The sequence below is a fragment of the Diadema antillarum genome, unplaced genomic scaffold (genome assembly GCF_040938485.1).
Source record: "Diadema antillarum isolate AM-2024a unplaced genomic scaffold, OU_Dant_1.0 scf00000027, whole genome shotgun sequence".
In the NCBI taxonomy this organism is placed as follows: domain Eukaryota; kingdom Metazoa; phylum Echinodermata; class Echinoidea; order Diadematoida; family Diadematidae; genus Diadema; species Diadema antillarum.
In genome coordinates, this window is record NW_027270916.1 from 1,593,112 (window position 1) to 1,613,330 (window position 20,219).

Genomic DNA, 20,219 nt, shown 5'->3' on the forward strand with positions numbered 1-20,219 from the left:
CTTGACTATCCCCTCATGTAGTACTAGCTCTGACCCAATCTTCTCTAGTTTTCATTTGTCTTGTGTGCTTTCCATGAGATTCTTGATATTCTGTGGTAATAGTACATTTTACTAAAATGCATTCAACTTCTTGCAGTCAATCTGTTTCATTATACAAGTCATGTATCCATATGTTGCAATGGGAAAATGCTATGGAATGACCTATAAAAATTTGGATTAAATATGGTTGCTGATGACTTTGCTTTTCCAAATAGTTTCCATTTTCTTCAGTGCACCCATTCCCCTAGCCCATATAGAATGAAATCTTCATTTATCTTTTTCTCTGTCAATTACCATGATTGAACCCACTCGAGCTTTAATTGTTACACCTCACCCATAACTCACTTTTCCTTCTTATTATGCACCTGTTCAAGCCAGCTGTATTGTCAACTATTGTGTTCAAATGAGAACTGAACTCTAGTAAATTATCAGGTCGGGCAGGGGAATACAATGGCAAACTTGTCGTTAAGTAGACTTGTTATATGGTTTACACCTCACACAGGCATTTTTTTTAAATACAGTCAGTGAAACTTCCATCATGTTCATGTCGATTCCATTACATAGTACTCCAGATGTTGCAATCATTCATCTATAGATAGATTCAAAGTGCATGAATTCTCAGCTACAACCCCACCCACACATGAGTCATTACTGTGGGTGTGAATGGAAGAATACTGAATGGCTGTGCCAAATGTGTTTTAATCACATCTGTTAATATTATCAAATAACAATCATGCAATAACATCAACATGCAAATTTGTGTATTTGGAAAGCACCCTTTCAATAACTAAATTTAACTTTATCCAACTATATGTAGGCCTACTGAGAAACCAGTTCTATTCTAGCAAGTCATATATAGCAAAATATGTTAGTTTGAACTGGGTATGATGACTGATCTGTGATAATTTATCATCAATCATGACGGAATCTGTTTACATTCACTCTAGATTTAAATCATCTTTTCATATGCAATTTTGCCAATAACACACTTTTGAAAGCAAATTGACCCCTCGACCCCTCGACCCCTCGACATTTCATGCGATGATTCTGCAACGCACAAATATTTTGCCACGCCATTACACAACTTTTTTCTTTAAAGCTTCTCGCATATTATGAGACAAAATTTGTGACACCATTCTGAAGTTACGTAATGTTTTGTATGTGCATGTCGGCCGAAAAGCAGCTCATATTTGTGATATATTGTGTGTAAATCCAAATGAATGCAAATTGTGTGGTTTTTTTTTTAATTGGTATAAATTAGATAATGTAGCTTTTAATCATTGAAATTATTCAAATCTATTGTAGATAAGCTTGAAAAAGTGTGTGAAATATTTTGGCAAAAAACAATAAAACACAAAAGGTCAAAAAACAATAAAATACATAAGAAATTAACAAAACAATAAAAACAGAAGAAATTAATTTTGATTGTGATTTTTTGCAAGAAAATTGTGTCTTGAGGAATTCTGATGCAAAAATTAGCAATCCTTCAGCCTTCTTCATGGAGTTACATGTGAAAATATGATTTCATGCATAAATTTGATAATTAACTTAAAATAGAAAAATCAATATTTTATCTATTGTATAACTATACAATCTTGTAGTTGAAATCCAGCTCTATGTTCAGGCAAAATTTTGCAGCGATCGCGCCAACGGTGGCTGAGATCTGAAGTGGGTCAAATTTAACCCCACCCCCCAGTATAAACTTGGTCTCAAATAGCCCAGTTAGAATAGGGTTAAGCCTAAAACTTTCCAACTTTCAGACCAAATTTATAAAGGTTCCTTCTGTGTAGAGCATTGATTGAGAGTTTGTGGTTTTATTTTTATTTTTGAAATATGACATCAAAACTGATATTTCATCCCTTGCTATGACTGACAGTAAGTTTGAAAGTGAAAAAACAAATCTGTTTGATTCATGTCTTGTGCAAGAGTGTTGCAGTGCACAGAAAGACAGATAGACAGTGATACGGTGATTTCAATACCATGAAAGTGGCCTCATATACCTGTACTAGTTGAAAACGAAATCAATAAGAATTCCAAACTTTGTATTGTTCTGTTTCATTGGAGACTTCTTGTACAAAAAAAAAAAAAAAAAAAATGATGACTGTTGAATTCCTTGTTCATGCAGATGAAAGAAGTGCTGAAAATTGAGCCAAGGGACTTGAAGACAGCCATTATTGAAATGGGCTACAGTCTCATCGAAGCAGGCATTGTCAAGAAAAAGCCCAAGTACCATGGGCCTGGCGGAGCCGAGGCTGCTGCTTCTTCACCAGCAGAAGGGGAGGGAGACACTCCTGCTGCCACCTCCAATGGTCCCACCACTGACGGGGAGGCAAAAGCTGAGGCAAAAGCTGAGGAGACAAAAACACAAGGTGAGCAGACATCAATCACATTGAAATGTTTCTTGGCAGATTTTATCATACCCCCACCCTCACATGTTGTGTATGGGGGTATATATAGGAATCACTCTGAAGTTGGGTGGCCGGGCTGTCGGTCAGTCGATTTGACCGTTGCAAAATCTTGTGGATCCAACTACTCCCTCATATTTTGAGCAATGCACCTGAAATTTGGCCTTTGTGACCACTATCATAAGAAGATGTGCAAGACATTTAATCAGAATTGAGTGTTACATTGCCATGGTAACAGTGATTTTCATAAAAATCATACAAAATGTTGTGGATTGAACTACTCTCACAGTTTCAAAGCAATTGACCTGAAATTTGGCATGTGGGACTGCTATCATGTGTAGATGTTAAAAACACCCTTTTCATCAGTATTGAGTAATATGTTGCTATGGCAACAGCAAATTTTCATAGAAATCATACAAAATGTTGTGGATTGAACTTCTCTCTCAATTTTGAAACAATTCAGTTGAAATTCGGGACAGTAATGTGTAGTTGTGGAAGACAACCTTTTTTGTTAGTATTGAGAAATCTGTTGCCATTCTAATTGTTTGTTGTTGTGAGTATTAAGATATCTGTAGGCCCTGCTTGTTTTGGTTTGTTGTCCACAATGTTCCACCTTTATTTGGTCAAAGGCCACGACGCTGTTATATGATTCTCCACTCATCCCACATTTCTTGATTGATTTTTATTCTTCAAAACTCCTGTTGACCCTGTGTGGACTTGTGTCATGGTGAGATTTAGACCCCTATTGTGTCTGGTGATGCTGATCCCAATGTTCTGCCTTTCATGCTGGGGCCACAGGTCATATATTGATGGATGTCTTATGTGCACTACTCAATATACAGATTGTGATTTTGTGAGGGCTATTGCTGAAAAGTAGTACTTGCGTGCATAATGGTCAAATCTGTAAACATGCTGTTTTTGATGATGCTGCCCTCAGTGACTTCTATACACTCTACTGGCTATACTTTTGGACTGTTGTCATGGTATGCTTTTAACTCCTGCAGCTGTAATTACCCAGGTTATATACTTCAGTTGCAATGCAATGAATATTTCTAGTTTTGCTGTGACCTGTAGGCAAGGAATTCTTGGAAATCCTGTGCTCTTACACATCCTATGTTCCACACCATCATAGATTATGTTTGCTGTGTTCCAATTTAATAGAAATGTCAAATGTCTTGCTTTTAAAAAAAATTCTATATTATTTTCTCTATCTGTGTTGCATCTTCCTCATTGTTTTTTATCTCTTTGTGTCTGTCTTCATACTGAATACTTCTTTCCCCTTCACCCTCTCCATGTCTCTCTTTATATATTATTTTTTGGTCATCCCTTATCTTTTGCTGGCTCCATTTGTGATTTTGACAGACACAGCTGAGGATAACACAGAATCCAGCAAGGTAGAAGACAAGGAGGCTGCAGCAGAGAAAGGAGCTTCAGACAGCCCAGGGGAGAATCCATTTGAAGAGGCTGCAGCACCAGCTGCAGAAACAGAGAAGGAGGAGAAGTCTGAAGCTGCTGAGGGTGCTCCGGCTGCTACTGACAACCAACCAGCCGAGTCTGCATCTGCAGGTATGACACTAACTCTTGTCAAAGTATTGACATAACTGCCTACAGATGTCTAAAGTCAAAGTTCAATTTCAGTGAAGACTTACTTCTTTAGAGACCATGATTAACTTTGATGATGACTAGGAGCTGTTTACAGTGTTTGCATAAATACCATTGTTTATGGCTATTTTGCTGAAAGCCTGGGCATTTCTAGCTGCAAGCTTGGAAGTGTTTTCCTCTAGAAGAGATTTTGATGATGAGAGATCACCACACACACACACACACACACACACAGTCAAATAAACTTATGATTTATTGGCTAAAAATGCATTACCAGTTTGTTTCTTTATATATAGATATATAGATTGTAGATAGATTGATATAAGTCAAGACACTATCCCCAACGTGTTTATGCATTTTAGCTTCTTGCACCGCTATCTTTGTAAATATGTCTATATGTGTTATATTATGTTAATTTATTCATTTACATACATGAACATAAATACATGCATACATGTGTACATTCATGATTAGTACCTACATTGTACCTATACATGAGTTTATCACTTCACACACTATCATTTCTACTTTTCCAGAAGATAAATCTGAAGCAGAATGTTTGTGTACAGATGTATACTGCGACCCATTTCACGGAGATGTTTATAACCATAGTGACAATAATTGCAGATACTGCAGCAACAACTTGAACTTGAACACATTGGATTGGTTGTTATTGTTGCTGTTGCCATGGTACCTGCAATTGTTGCAACTTGCAATACAAACCTATACCTGCAAACTTCTTAGTGAACTTGATCATGAAGTAGAAGCTTTTAAATGAGGGGAACAGCTATCTCTTCAGTGACTCGTTGCACTTTGCCATTTTAGTGATAATCCTTACTTTATTGCATGTGAGAAGAAAGGTACGGTACTTGTTCATGCATATTGATTTGTTTTCAGTGGGTAGCAAAGAATCATGTTACAGATTCTAAAGCAGGCTTTGATTGATTTGATTTTTATGCTTGAATTTCTTTGTATTTGTATCTTTCCTTATATCTGATGCAAAAGAGAACAAATCAGATGAAAAGACAGAAGAAACAACGGCAGCCGAGGCACCAGAAGAGAGTGCTGGAGATACTGCACAGTGATTTTGTCATCGCGCTGATCATATACTGGTGGCATCCTTCATTTAAACAGCAAACATGAAAGGGGAAAATGAAGCATCTCTATTTTGATGGTCCAGAGAGCTATGGCATAGCACTGCATGTGATATTCCTTTAATAGCTTACCACATGTGGGATGAAAATCTCTTCTATCAGATATGTAATGCCTTTGAAAGCATGAGCTTCTGTCAAAGTGCCCTCATTACTCCTCAGTGTAGGTCTTCATTATGATTATTTGAGGGTCAACATAATAGCAGCCTGAAGAAATGTGTGTCAATGTGTTGTTCCAACAATTGTTGTTAAGGACAAAGTAAAGGAGTTTGAGTTTAAGTATATCATTGCTATTGCTACAACTGCAGTATTGGTTTCTCACTTTTTTATGATTGATAAGTATTACATTTACAGGACCAGTACCATTTAAGTACCTTCTCTTTGCACTGACCTAGTGATCATGAGACCAACTCATGGTGATTTGTGCCACATGCTATTGCCCTTAATTAAGTGCTTTGATGACATTCTGGTGTTCTTTTGGAAATTTTGCTGTCTTTCAAAATAATTTCTCTATCTACTGTAAATGTAAGTCTTCCCATTTTCAAAATGATCATCTGAAATTTTAATATTTACTTCATATTTTTTTTTATGTGCTAGCTGTTTTTATTGTTAGAAGGACCAGTAAGACAAAAGGACCAACCAAGTTTTATAGGTACATGTCTTCCTTTTTTCATTTAGATAACCACTATCTGAAATTGTGCACTCTGTCAATTATCCCATAACAATCATAGAGCAATCAGGGAAATATTCAATGAACTTCATGTAGCATTTAATCATATGTAGCATTTTGGACTATGTACATTGTGTCACCAGTATTTACATATCATATTTTTTTACAAACACAACAGTTGTGCTTGTGGTGCCAATTGATGTTTAAGCTCACATGTCAGTTTGTATAGCAGTTGAAACAAGTACAGTATTTTAAAGATTCTGGCATGGATTGTAACAGGGGAAAGATGGTCAGTATTCTCTTCAAAATAAAAGGAAAAGACACCAACAATGACTGACTGTGCCATCCAAGCAAAGTGTTACAGCATTAATATGTAAATTGACTTTTAGTGACAGAATTTCACTGTAGTAGCATGCCGTGCTGGATCATGATTGATGATTAAGGGTCCATTGCAGCATGTACAAGCTTTACAGGACAAACCAAAACAAAACAAAACAAAGACCAAGCATCACATATATAGTGCTTCTTGAAAGATTTGCTATCAAGGTGTATTTGCCACATTATGCTACACAAAATCCATACATCACCAAACATTATGTTTTTAGGCTCCTGTTTAGATTGATGTAGCTCACTAACGGGTCCGGTAGAAATAAATATCAAAGAAGTAATTTCATAATTCCCAAATAGACAAAAATCTTTTGATATCTTCTTGATTTTTGTCAGAGTGCAGGCCATGTCAATTTTTTTTGTGTGAAAGTGGTGTTCTTCTTTGTCATTGTGAATTGAGAATTGTGTTTACTAAAGAGAGCTCAAAGGCTAAATATGTTTGAATGCTTGACAAGCATCAAGGAGACTGTAAGTCTCCATGAGTGGACACAGGGTGAATGCTTTATTTGTTTTTTGTGCTGATGATTGCAGGATTTGAAATGAAAGAGGACAAGTATGCAGTGTTTCTGGTAGACTTTATCATGTCTAATGGTATTTTTTCAGAGGTAGATATAGGAATTTGTACTCACTTGCCTAATCATCTGGTCTGACAGACATACAAACTTAATATGCATGTTTATTTGCAGCTGCAGCAAAATCTGTTTGCATGCTACGTTCATTAGCCACTCTTACTTGGAATATTTGTAGAATTTTAACTGTTTCAGTTCTCATATCGCAATAAAAAACACAAAAAGAAACAATCCTACAAATATCTCATGTAGAGCATCAATGTACATGTATGATTCCTCTTCCATGTCAGTAGTAGCTACCATGCCAACCACATTTTCTTTTCTCTCTTTTTTTTTATGTAAAACTCATTTGGCGTTTTATGTATTCAAGCCCATTTATCACTTTTCTTGTACGGAGTGAGATGTCAATTTAATTAAATTCTGTGTTTTTTTTGTTGTTTTTTTTGTTTTTGCATTTACATGTGTTTGTATATATCTGTTTGTATGTATGTGTATGTGTATATATATGTGTGTGTGTGTGTATATATATATATATATATATATATATATATATATATATAATATATTACATATATATATACACACACACACACACACACACACACATATACTCACTAGATATGTATATACCGGGCTCGACACTAACTTTGTTTTCTCTGATGGCCCTTCTTAGCCAATAAAATCGTTGGACTGGAACTTTTGGTGGCCTGAAATAAAAGGCAAATAAAAACCTATTGTGGTGGCTTTTGAAAATGAATTACAATATCTGTTCCTTTTATTATGTATATCAATTTTTATATATAAACTATTTATCCCACTCGAAGCCCACAGTAACACTAGTTAAGGAAGATGTAGATAGGGCTGTCTGTTAAGTAGATATGGAAGTTAGAAAAAACATCAGAGCAACCCAACTACTGTCATGTGCTTGCAGAAGTTCTTGCTTTTTGTAACATATGTTACTCAGCTTGCATGTTCCAATGAAAAAACAGGCTGTAATGGAATGAAAATCAATAGTAAACAGCCACTATATGAAGTACTAGCAGCACCCGTGGAAATCCACGGGTCTGAGGGGTTTTATATTTTTCTCTCATATATACGATTTTGCACATTTTTATTGATGAAATAAAAAGAAAAGTTTTCTCATTCTTTCGTCACTTATGCTCTCTTCTACCCATGACCACCATCCCCCCACACACATTTTCGCCCTCGCAGAACAAACAAACAAACAAACATTCAGTGAAAAATCACAAAAAAACGCTTATAAGATTCTCCGAAAGTTCTGCCCACAGATTCTTCCCGTCTGAACGGGGAGATGCTATTGACACTATGACTTTGATATTAATTATATTCCTTGCTCTTGCATCCATGCAGGCCCCCGAGGGTCAAGGCATCGCATTTCTTTTTAAATTCCTATTTCTTTTCCCACGCTATGAGAGAAAAATATAATATTTTCGTCTTAAATTGCTCCCTCATTTTGTTTTTAATCACCAAAACTTGGCTTGATATATCATAGAACCATCCGTTTATCTGCTTCAGACTAAACATCATCATTATTATTATCATCATTTTATTATTATTTTCATGCCCCTGTTACGTTATTATTGTGATCATAGTCATTAGGCTTTATAAGTATAAGAAACCCGTGGAAATCCACGGGTCTCAGGGCTTCGTATTCTTTCTTTAATATTTCTTCAACCACGTTATGAGAGAAGAAATACACAAAGAATGTTTTCGTCTTCTTTTGCTCCCTCATTTCTGTTTTCATAATCAAAACTTGGGTTGATGGATCTAGAACCGCCTGTTTATCTCATTGATACTGTTTATTGTTTTATTATCATTATAATCATTGATTATGATTATTAATATTATCATTATTATTATTTTGAGGGAGGGGAGATCATAGTCATTCGGTTTCATTATTATTTTATATAATTCAATGACATGGGGATGACTCAAGGGAATTAAGAAAAAAGTTAATCGGTCAAGGATAGTGAATATTTTTGTCCGTCATGTCAAGGTTACTCTCAAGGTTACTTATTTCAAATAGCTTCATTATCATTGATATTTCATGATTTAAACATTGCGTCTCTTCCGCCTACTCTTAGTTATGGATCATAGCACCCCTCCCCATTCATTTGCATTGGCCTATTCTCTTATTATCATTATTTCAGTGTATTATTGTTATTGTTATTATCATTCTTATTATTACTAACAATATTATTATTATTTAGGGGAGAGGAGAGAGCAGAGTCATAATATAGGGATGATCAACATAGGGAGGCGGAAATGTTAATTTGTTAAGAATTGTAAAAATCTGTTTCCCCCATTCTTCTGCTCTTGTGATAAAAAGCCTTTCTGAAGACAGTCCTGCGCAAACTGTCCAAAACTGCCTCACTGCAGTAACATACGTAATCTTGTGCTGAGCAGGACTATTGTTGCTATTGTGCTGAGAGAAATAGAATATTTTCGTCTTCATTTGCTCTCTTTTTTCTTTTTTTTTTGTATCATCAAACCTTGGTTTGATAGATCATAGAACCACCCGTTTATCTGCTTCAGACACAGGTACATTGTATCATCATTATTGTTATTATTATTGTTATGAATATCACCATTATTATTATTATGATTATTTTGTTATTACCATTATTATTATTATTATATTATTATATTATTGTTATTATCATTATTATTACATTACGACTATAATCTCCATTAGTGGAGGGGGAGATTACATTATAGTCATTAGGTTTAATAAGTAGGCACCTGTTGGAATCCATGGATCTCAGGGCCTCGTATTTTTTCTTTCACTCTTTTCCCACGTTATGGGAGAAAGATAATTATTTTTGTCTTCATTTGCTCCCTCTTTTTTATTTTTATCACCAAAACTTGGTTTGATGGACCATAGAACTACCCATTTTATCTCCACTTGGAAATTTTAAAAAAAAAGTGGTCGGCAAAGCGAGGGTTTCCTCTACGTCCGCTTGATCATCTTATGAATATTCATGTTTACAGCAGCTACGGCCGGCAGTAAACGAATGGACAGCGGCGCGTGTAATGTGGTATGGAAGGGTACGATCGGCAAGGACAAAATTTAAGTGGATATTAAGCCGTCCTAAACAGTCTGAGTACAATGATAACCGACTTGAGAGTAAAATAAATGACGTACCTGAGCTGCAGAGTATCCTGCAGTTGTGCAAAATACAATAAAATAACAGCATTCGTTGTTTTCATTAGGGCACGCCAATGCAAATGGCGAACGTTACTGTACGTAATTGCCCTTGTATGACCGCGCCGTGTATTATACTATAGTATTATGAGAGTCCATATCACGCGCAGGCAGATAGTGTTTCATGTAACCATTGTCAATACATACACAGGCGCAGGCCACACACTGGCATACCGTATCCACCCGAGAGTACATTGTGTGCGTGCGTGCGTGTCCGCCGAAAGATGTCAGAGATTTCGCTGCACCCATAATCTTTATATCCCACTGTCTCTGCAAGATAAAAGATGCACTATCGAGAAAGTAGGAGTCCAGCGCAGGATTGGTGAATATCAAAACGCTCGGCTCTTTCGTCACGCACAGAAATGCATTATGCATCTATCTAATTAATTTTTCTTTTTCGTCCTCGACGTCGGCACGGAGGCGGAGAGGGGACGAAACCCGCGCCATTCGATGCAGGATACTCTCCTGCGGCCGACGGCACCGGTCGCAGCTGCCCGGAGCCGACGGCTCGGGAGGAGATAGACAATCCAGCAACGCCGGAATAAAACAGGAAATACATAAGGCCGCGACAACAACAACAACTTCGCGTATTATATGTATAGACACTATATGATAAACGAGCAAAAACAAAAATGTAATACAGGGCATAATAGCGAATACAAATTGATTAAATGTAGAATGGGAATTTAAGAAATAATGTTAATTTGCGACATATGGATAGTGCCTGATACCACACAATTTAATTATAATGAATTTTGTTGTGTTTCAAATTTGTCACTTTTTTGTTATGGAGAAAAAAAGCAGGTGGATTTTGTCTTGAGGAGTTATCCCAACTATCAGTATTCTTTGTACAATATTTATGTTTTAATGTTCTGCAGTGATGCAGTCTTGCCAACATGTTACATCATAAAGCCATAAAACATATTCCTTCAAAAAGCTGCTCAGTAAGAATGTAATGAGTCAAGCATGTCTTGTGAAAATGTATTAGAGGTACAATTTTATGTTTTAGTTATCTTTGCAAATCTTGTTTCAGTTTATTGTGTCTGTAAATTAATGTGTACACAGCTGCCTACTAAGTGGCACAAGTGAAATTTTCACGTACAGTATGAACATCACAAGCATTATTGCCTGTCTTATTGTGTCAGTGCATGCGTACCATGTGACAAGCATGATCCATGTTCATGTACAAATATGTTAGACCCTACCTTATTGTACTATATATAGACGTCTACATCACACAGTATTGCATGGAATGTCTTGTATTAATTGCCCATCAGTGACAAGCTGTGGCTTATGTTGGAGGTACGTTTCCCATCAGATTTCTGTTTCTATGGATTGAAATTTTAAATGTTCACAGATTTGTTATTGGTGCCAAAATTTATGTACAGGCCCTTAAATGCACACATATTTTTTTTCTTTTTCAGCAGACATGTATTTTTCTATTCATATTCATGTACTGAATGTCACACATGCAGTAGTATTTGGTCACCCATCACCATATATTATGCACACATCATTGCTAAAGTTTTATTAGTCATAGGACATGAATACCGGTATATTGAATCATGTAGCCCTTCATTTGCTTCCTCTTTGAGAGTGCAAAGTAGTTACATATCTGTAGATGTTGGGTCTAAACATACTTGTCTGTGATTGATGTATGTAGCCTAAAATGCCGTTGTTGTGTCAATCTAGTTCTACTATCGAAAAGATAGTATTTCCTGAATTGTATGTATCAATTTTATTTTGCTGCATGATGGCAGAATTTTGTCAGAACACTGAATTCTCAACTCGAAATATTCCCTTCCATTGCTTGCCTTTATACTTTCATTTACAGTATTTGTATTTTTTTATTTAAACTGTGAAACTTGCAAGGATATGTGTTTTGTTTTTATTTCTTTTGCCTTGACATATAAACAATATTTTTAAAAAGTGTATTGTTTCAACATTTATTTCAGTAACGTTTGTGTAGTATATGTAACTGAAAGAACATGTAATGGGCATGTTATGTATGTTGGGATGTGTAGTCTTTTGAATACCAACTAAATGTACAATTTGCTGATGATAGCAATACTTGAATACTGATGGTATATGTCTGCTTATAACTTGTTAGATAAACCACTTTTAGTTGTGGATTAATTTATTTGGTAGTCTTCAGTTATATAAAACTTGTTTGTACTCGCTGTTGTGTAATCACCACTGATGTATGACTAATGTCTGCTCAATCAGCAATTGTTGGTTATGGCTATACATGTTTCTTTAATTTGTTAATATATAGAGGGTGTGATATTAAGAGATAGTAATTGTAGTGACAATCGTAGTGGCTTTAGTTTGTAACTGTGATCAATAAATAGTTGCGATGTATTGCACATGTTATTTGAACTTTAAGTTTTATTTTCTAAGTTTTCCCCTTGATGAGAGGAATCTGATATGTGATAATCAAGAAGTTATAAAGAAACAAGAGTGAAATACATTTACTGTACATTTTTACCCCTTTGATTTTGGTGTGTGTGTGGTGGATGTTGGTATCATGTCTGAATGGTGAAATCCCCCTCCCTCATATTATGTAACTCCATCACCGCGTCTGTAGACCGTCTCATCTCCTTTAATAATTCTCTCCACGTCCTTATCTCTCACTTACAGTGCATGCGGAACCATGATAACCCGACGGACATCGTATGTCCTTTAAAAAAAAAAATACAACGGAACCCGCCACAACAATAGCTTTTAAAATAGTAAATCAATCCAAATAGAATTACAGGGTATGAAACTACGTGTATAAACCATTGCCCATATCTTACAGAAAACCCCGTTTGATTTGCTTCAGTAGTTAAAGAGAAATAAGGAATTTTGTAGAGCATGTCAGGAATCTCTTCTCTCCAAGTTCTGCCTACAAGGGGGGTTCACACGTACACCAGTTAGCAGGATACAAATCTCGAGATTTGCATTGCGATCGGTATCTTGAGTTTTTTTGCACGTGTGGACAGAAAAAACCCGAAAATTAGCGCGATAAGCATCGCGATGCTAATCCCAAGAAATCTTGCGCTAGTTCCTCAATTAGCGGGATAATTCACCCCGCGCTGGTATGTGTGAACGGTCAGGATTAGAATCTTGAGTTTTTATATCCCATCATGCAATGCGCACATCACAACAGCGAGGCTCTGCCTGCGACGGACAAAGGGAAGTGCGCGCAGGCAGTGATAGAGAATTGGGCGCTGTGAGACCCAGTTTGCAGGATTTGCTGTTATCTCGATAGGCAATTAGCGGGATAATTCTGTACGTGTGGACGCGTGCAGGTTTCTGAAAACCTGTTTACGAAACCTGTTTGGAAAGCCACAAATATGCGGCTTTCGAAAAGGCTTTCCGAAAGGGCTTTCAAAACAGCTTTGCGTTTATCAACTCGTAAAAATTCCTTGAAAGCTGTTTGGATAACCTGTTTCTGCCGAGAAAGGAGAGTTGATAAACGCACCCTTTCGTAAAGGCTTTCCGAAAGGGCTTTCAAAACAGCTTTGCGTTTATCAACTCGTAAAAATTCCTTGAAAGCTGTTTGGATAACCTGTTTCTGCCGAGAAAAGGAGTTGATAAACGCACCCAAAGACTGTTGGAAAGAACTTATGAAGTTGAAGTGTAGAAGTTTCAAAGCTCCCATGTAGTGCTATCATATAAAGCAAACAGAATCAAAATTGGATCATAAATGACAGAGAAGTAGCAAATTGAAGATTTTGATCACGCACGGACGCACACACGGACAGATGGACAGACACACACACGTACGGAGCCTGTTTCAAAGTCCCCTGCTCGAACTCGTTCGGCGGGGACAAAAACACCCTGATCATCACTTAATATGTGACTAAAAGAATACACAAAGGAATGCCATATATTACGTAATAATTTTTCTACTATACTTTTTCCTTCAGATTATACTTGGATATGCCAAGATTCTGTCAATGTCACCATAATGATGTCAATTATTGTAAGTACTAATATGATTAACAAGACATTGGAATGCACCTTTCCCTATCACACTAATTGAAACTTTTATGTATGTTCCCAATAGTAATGTGGCAACATGAAATGCAAAAGTTATGCTCAGTCTAATATGCGGGAAGGTGCAGTTCATTGTCTTTTGTTATATCTAACATTTATCAATCATTGACAGATGTTGTCATTGACAGTCTTGGTATGGGCGGGGTTTTTGTGAGCGTATCCAAAATCTGAAGAAATACATAGGTTTTTCAGTTCAAGTTAACACTCGGTGCACGCAAAAGTACACTGTATACTAAAGAAAATCTATTTTGCGCATAGTGCATGAAAGATTACAAATAGGTCAGTCAATTTCGTGAATATAGGGCCGCCAAAATCGCAAATCGGCATTCAAAATCGATATGGGGCAACTAAAGTTGTCAATTGGCATACGAATTTGTACATAGTGCAACCAACTTTGCTCGTGAAGCCCCCTGGAGCTTGGTTAGAATATTCGATTTTGCCATGAAGCATTTGATAGTCATACAACTTGCGCAGACTTAGATTGGTGTTCCATTGTTTCTAGATCTTTCTCAGGCTCTTTTATAAAACAAACAAATACACACACACACACACACACACACACACACACACACGCACACACGCACACAAACACACACATACACTAAGTTCCCCTTAAAGGATTTGAGTTTGTTGAGAAGGCAAAATGCAGATGTTGTTTTTTTTTCCTTATAGCTAATGGTTCGAATCTCTAAGTGTCATTTTGAATTAATTTCTAAATTCAGTTGAATTTGGGATTTACCTAAACGACACCCCCTACAATGTGAATTTTGTCATCGAGCCACTCTCTTTGCCGTTATCACTGAAGTCAACTGTATTTTAGCAGGTGTTCGATGATTTAGAATAAACTGATTAAAATTCTGATTTTACTCCAAATAGACAAGTTAATATATCAATTTACTAGTCACCAAAAAGGACATTTTTTGGTTCTTATTTCGCACTCAGCGCATGCCCTCCTGAACGTCTACAGAAGACGCCAGGATTAAAATAATGTCTAATTTGTTTCTGTTTTTTTTTTTAATCAAAGATGGCTATTCATTAAAAGGGCAAGTTTAACTTCACAGACATGTGGATTGAGTGAATGCAGCAATATCAGTAGAACACATCAGTGAGAGTTTGAGGAAATTCAGACAATCCGTTTAACAGGTATGAATTTTTGAAGTTTCTGCTCGCTCACTGCTGGATGAGAAGACTAAATACAGCTTGTGATGTCACTGTCATGTGTAGAACGATATAAAGAAATAATATAAAGAAACAACATACTTTTACTTTTCTTACAAAGTAAAGAGCACTTGACTTGTCTCTTTCAAAAGGCAGGGAGAATAATTACTTAATATACGTCACTGACATGTCGAGGAAATATGCACATTTTTCAAAAAATAAGACTTTGTGAAATTCTCTTTATATTTTCCTTACATTTTATACATTGTTCTACAAATGTGACATCACACATTGCACTGTAGTAGTCTTCTCATCCAACAGTGACAGTGCAGATACTTTCAAAATTCAAAACTTTTGAATGGATTGTTCATTTTTTCCCAAACTTTTACCGATGTGGAATTCTACTAATATTGCTGCATTCACTTAACCTACATGTACATATGTACATGAGGCTGGACTTATCCTTTAATATCCAAAATAAATTCCAATTCATATAGTCAATTAACCACAAGGTAATGAATATCTAAATCAGCATGAAGACTTGTGTTGACTTAGTTTGTTGACCTCATCTATGCCCATTTCGTTGTCAATGACCTGCAAGTCCCTATTGCCAAATTTTCGAAAGAAAATGGTAAAAAAAAAATCAAAATAGTTTAGGTCATACAGTGTATTAATCCAATGAATATCAATTCAGTGAAATAAAATGAATAAACAAACCATCAGACACTGATGTTGATAAAATCATTACCAACAATGAATTAAAAGTAATGTACATATATGACTGACCCAATTACAAACATGACTTACAATATTTCAGAAAAGTTTTACAGAGATTAATAGAGATCTAAAATAATCCCTGCTATGTTGTATTTCTAGTCTTTGACGTCGTCTTCATCTTCGATGTCGTGACCAATGTCATCATCTTTAAGAACTTTAACTTGACTTTGATCCTTTCATAAGTTTATGCATTGAGTAATTTTCAAGGTATGGAGAAAAAGTGCAATTTCTGTACATGTATTGAACAGTAAATTGTTATCATTTTCATCTGGCCTTTGACCCTAAGATTTATAAGAGAATCACTGTCAGGCAGAACATACATATATATGTACTAAGTTTCAAGATAACTTGAGCCACTTCCGAGATATGGAGAAAGAAGTAAGTTCAGCACTTTCACTTGATCTTTGACCTTTTGACCTTTGACCTTCTTGGCAACAAAAAAAATCCCAGAGAATCTCTATTGGGTTATACATGCATACACCAAGTTTTAAAATAATGATCCTGCTGGCATTGCATACATAAGGGAAATAATAAAATTTTAAAGTATTGCCCTTGACCTTTGACCCCTGACCTTTGACCCCATGAACCCCAAATTTCCTAGATAACCACTGCCCGTCAGTACATGCTTATATACTATGTTCCATGAAGATACCTTGAACAATTTCCAAGATACGGAGAAAAAAGTGAAATTTCAACATTTTTACTTGACCTTTTGACCTTTAACCTTTGACCTCATGACCCAAACTTTCACCAGAGAATCTTAATTGGGTAATATATGTATCCACTAAGTTTAAAGAAAATATCTTCAGGCATTGCATAGATATGGGGGAAATAGTGAAATTTTAAGCATTTGACCTTGACCTTTTGACCTTTGACCTTAAGCATGTGCACCCAAAAGTTGATAGGCACAACTTCAACCCCTAATACACATACATGCCAAGTTTCATTAGGATACCTCAAAAGGTTTTTTAGTTACGCTGTCCACAAAATTCATTACGGACGGAAGGACGGACGGACGGACGGACAACCCAAAAACATAATGCCTCCGGCACCACTTCGCGCCGGAGGCATAAAAAGAACCATGGCCACCTTTGATTTCTCATTTTGGGGCAACTGATTGCTGATTGCAAAATACGATTAAGTTTGTGAATGTACATGATAAAAAGATGAGTTGTAACCAATTTTTGATACTGGACATAAAAAAAAGGCATTTGGGAGGCTTATTTCTAGACACCGCACATGCGCACTTGAATGTCTACAAAAGACGATAGCATTACAATTAGACCAAAATCTTTTGTTTTCCTAAAAAGGGATATTCATTTAGTGTCCAGACCAAATTGCAAGTCATTTAACAAATTTTTCACGAAAATATACAAACTTAAAGGCTGAAACTTGAAAAATTGCACAAATTTTGCAAAAATTTGTTGAATTTTGTCGACATCATTGCCCACTTCGTTGTCCATGACGGCAATCTGAGGACTTATATTGCCAAACTTTGCTTTGCATCATTTTTCCCATCTTCTGAAGAATCTAGAAATACCAAAATCTTTGGTTATCATTGAAAAATAAAGGCATGGGGACCACTTTATTAGGATGATACCCAAATGCTATTCCCCCATATTCGCGTAAAGTTCGTTCCGGAAGTGACGTCACAAAACGTCACGAGGCGGGTCTTGGGACCCAACTTTTTTTTTGTTAACATCATTTTTCTGACCCTCCAGACCAAGGGCTACATGGAAACACCAATGAATGTTAGGTGCAAAGGGGGTGCAAGTTAACCCCTACTAGCCCATGGCCAAAAAACCACAGTGCAATTGTCTCATATATGCATATCATTGTGTATGGTGGGTGAAACAATCTCAAAAGCAGATTCACAACTAGATTTCAGTGATCAAACAAATGAAACTTCTAACATTTTGCTCCATGTATCCATATTGCTACATGTATTATAAGCCTCCAGTGTATAAGTTTGTGCCATTACCACCAGTTCACCAGCAACATTGGTCACTGCCTTTGTAGTGTGTCCAATAGAATCTGTGTGTTTGTTTGTTTCATTTCCATCTGAGAAGATGGCTGGATAGCCCATATTCAGCTGCAGTAGCTGGTCTTCCATGGGGTTCAGGCGTATGTATGTACGGAGGGACCACTTCACAGGGTTAAACACTCTGCTCTTTGCGATTAATAAATGAAGTGGGACATTTTACGTGCAAGAGTTGTGACTCTCTCACACACTGGACCTCAACTTTGTCCTATTCGAGGGACAGAGTGTTTTGCCTCTTACTAGAAGGAAGAGTATGATTACACAACATTGCTTAGTGGGACTCGGGAATCAAACCAGGGTCCTTTGGATTGTGAGGCATACGCGCTACTGACTGAGCTAACTCACCGCCCCATGCATAACATACAACTCTGAACAACTTTTTTTTTTTTTACACTGGATCTCTCAATACGTTTTATTATAAAATGTATGAAGGGATTTTAAAGCACAGACTCATAATGCTTACCCCTTCCATGTTTTGAAGGCTTTCATATCTTACAGGACAACAGCATTTCAAAACAGGTTTTCATGAAACAGTCCAAAGGGTACAGTATTTGTAACAGAGAGGATATCTTCATAGTTGTGTTTGGTGCATTTTATTAGGAAGCATGACAGCATTATCCTTCTCAACTTGTACATGTCTACATTATAAAGAGCTGCATGCTAAAGCCACACTGGAATGCATTTTACACAATAACATGTCTTAAAGAAATTTGTATAAATAAAACTACACAAAACAAAATCCTGCAACACTTTTTTTTTCCGACTGTTAGAAAGAAGCACAGGTTTTGCTCTATCCTTCTGTTCGATACTGAGCACTGATGAAGATCTTGATGGGCCAACAAAAGTCCATGTCTTTTTGTCTGGAAAGAAAAGGACTATTAAGCTTTCATTCTTTCATTAATTAAATTACATGTACACTGCATGACACTCTACCATACATATTACCAAGAAATAGACAGAATTGCCAAACCTCATAAACCAATCTCTGTGATGGGGTTCGATTTCAAATCGTAGCACATTTCATCATGTCTCATTAGTGATACTACATCAATCAAAACTCACTATGAACATTACATAGAACTCCTAAAACCCATTTCCAAGAGAATTAAATCCACTACAGTTTGGTCATTGTAATGTGGCCTTTAAGCATGATGCAATGATGTATGACTACTATCATTTCATGCAAATAACTGCCATCTTTATTTCCCCTCTTCTAACCAAATCATCATATCAGTAGACATTTCCAGCTAAATTGATTGCTAGAAAATATGAGGTTAGCAATATAAGTTCTGTGACTGCAGACCTTGTGGGGATTTGCCTAAAATATAATCAGGGCTTTAATACCTTACGAGGTATACATGGACCAATTCTCATGAAAAGCCACCAGAGGTATTTTCCTAAATTATGTGAGTGAGATCTGGGCATATGAGAGGTCATAAAGATGACAACCTCACAAACATAATACACCCTCTAGTACAAGATGGAGATATAAAGCTACTTCTACTTTGATTTATTGCTTTGCACTACATGTATTTGAGTTTGCCAAATGCTTTTCACATAAAAAAGGGAGTGTCTCAGATGATTTTGTGGACTTAAAGGGGCTCACAAATAAGAAGAATGCATACTAACATTTCCTCTTCAACAGAAATGAAGATACAGTATGGGGGCCAAATCTGAGATTACACCAGAAGTGTGAGTAATTCAGTCAACATAAGACTTAGTTTACTTAAAAATTACTTTTAAGTGAGGCTACTGAAAATTACCCAACAACAACAACAAAAGCTCCCTATATGTATCCTTGATAACAGGTGGTGTTAAGCAAATTAACATGGATTAAACATTAGGTGTCACTGTCCCTGCAAAATCTGACAGATACATGTATCGCTATGCCAACAACAGAGCCCTAATACAGGGGCAGGAGGCATTAAATAAAGACATTCTTTGAAGGTCAACTTCAGGATTCTCACAACAAAGTTAAACTCACTTTTTGTATTTGATTCTTTTCAGAACGTATCACATTCCCATCTTTAGCCAAGTCAATACATGTAGTAGAATACAGACCCTTTAGCTTTCCTGCACATACTTCCAACAAAATTTGTATTTCTTTAAATACAACATAGCAAATAACAAATGAAAACAAACATGCATAA

General features: G+C 36.3%; 1 protein-coding gene across 2 annotated transcripts in view; it reads left to right on the top strand.

Annotated features, from left to right (window-relative positions):
• The window catches only part of LOC139735375 (uncharacterized), an 82,899-nt gene extending 77,436 nt beyond the window's left edge, over nt 1-5,463 (top strand). Inside the window, exons 8-10 of one of the 2 annotated variants that reach the window (XM_071646127.1) lie at nt 2,165-2,408; nt 3,807-4,010; nt 5,052-5,442. In XM_071646127.1, coding sequence (XP_071502228.1) covers nt 2,165-2,408; nt 3,807-4,010; nt 5,052-5,131 — 528 coding nt within the window. In that variant the 3' untranslated portion in view covers nt 5,132-5,442. Of the gene's footprint in view, nt 1-2,164; nt 2,409-3,806; nt 4,011-5,051 lie in introns of both variants that reach the window. The other variant, XM_071646133.1, reaches the window with a different exon arrangement.
• The last annotated feature ends 14,756 nt before the right edge of the window (nt 5,464-20,219 follow it).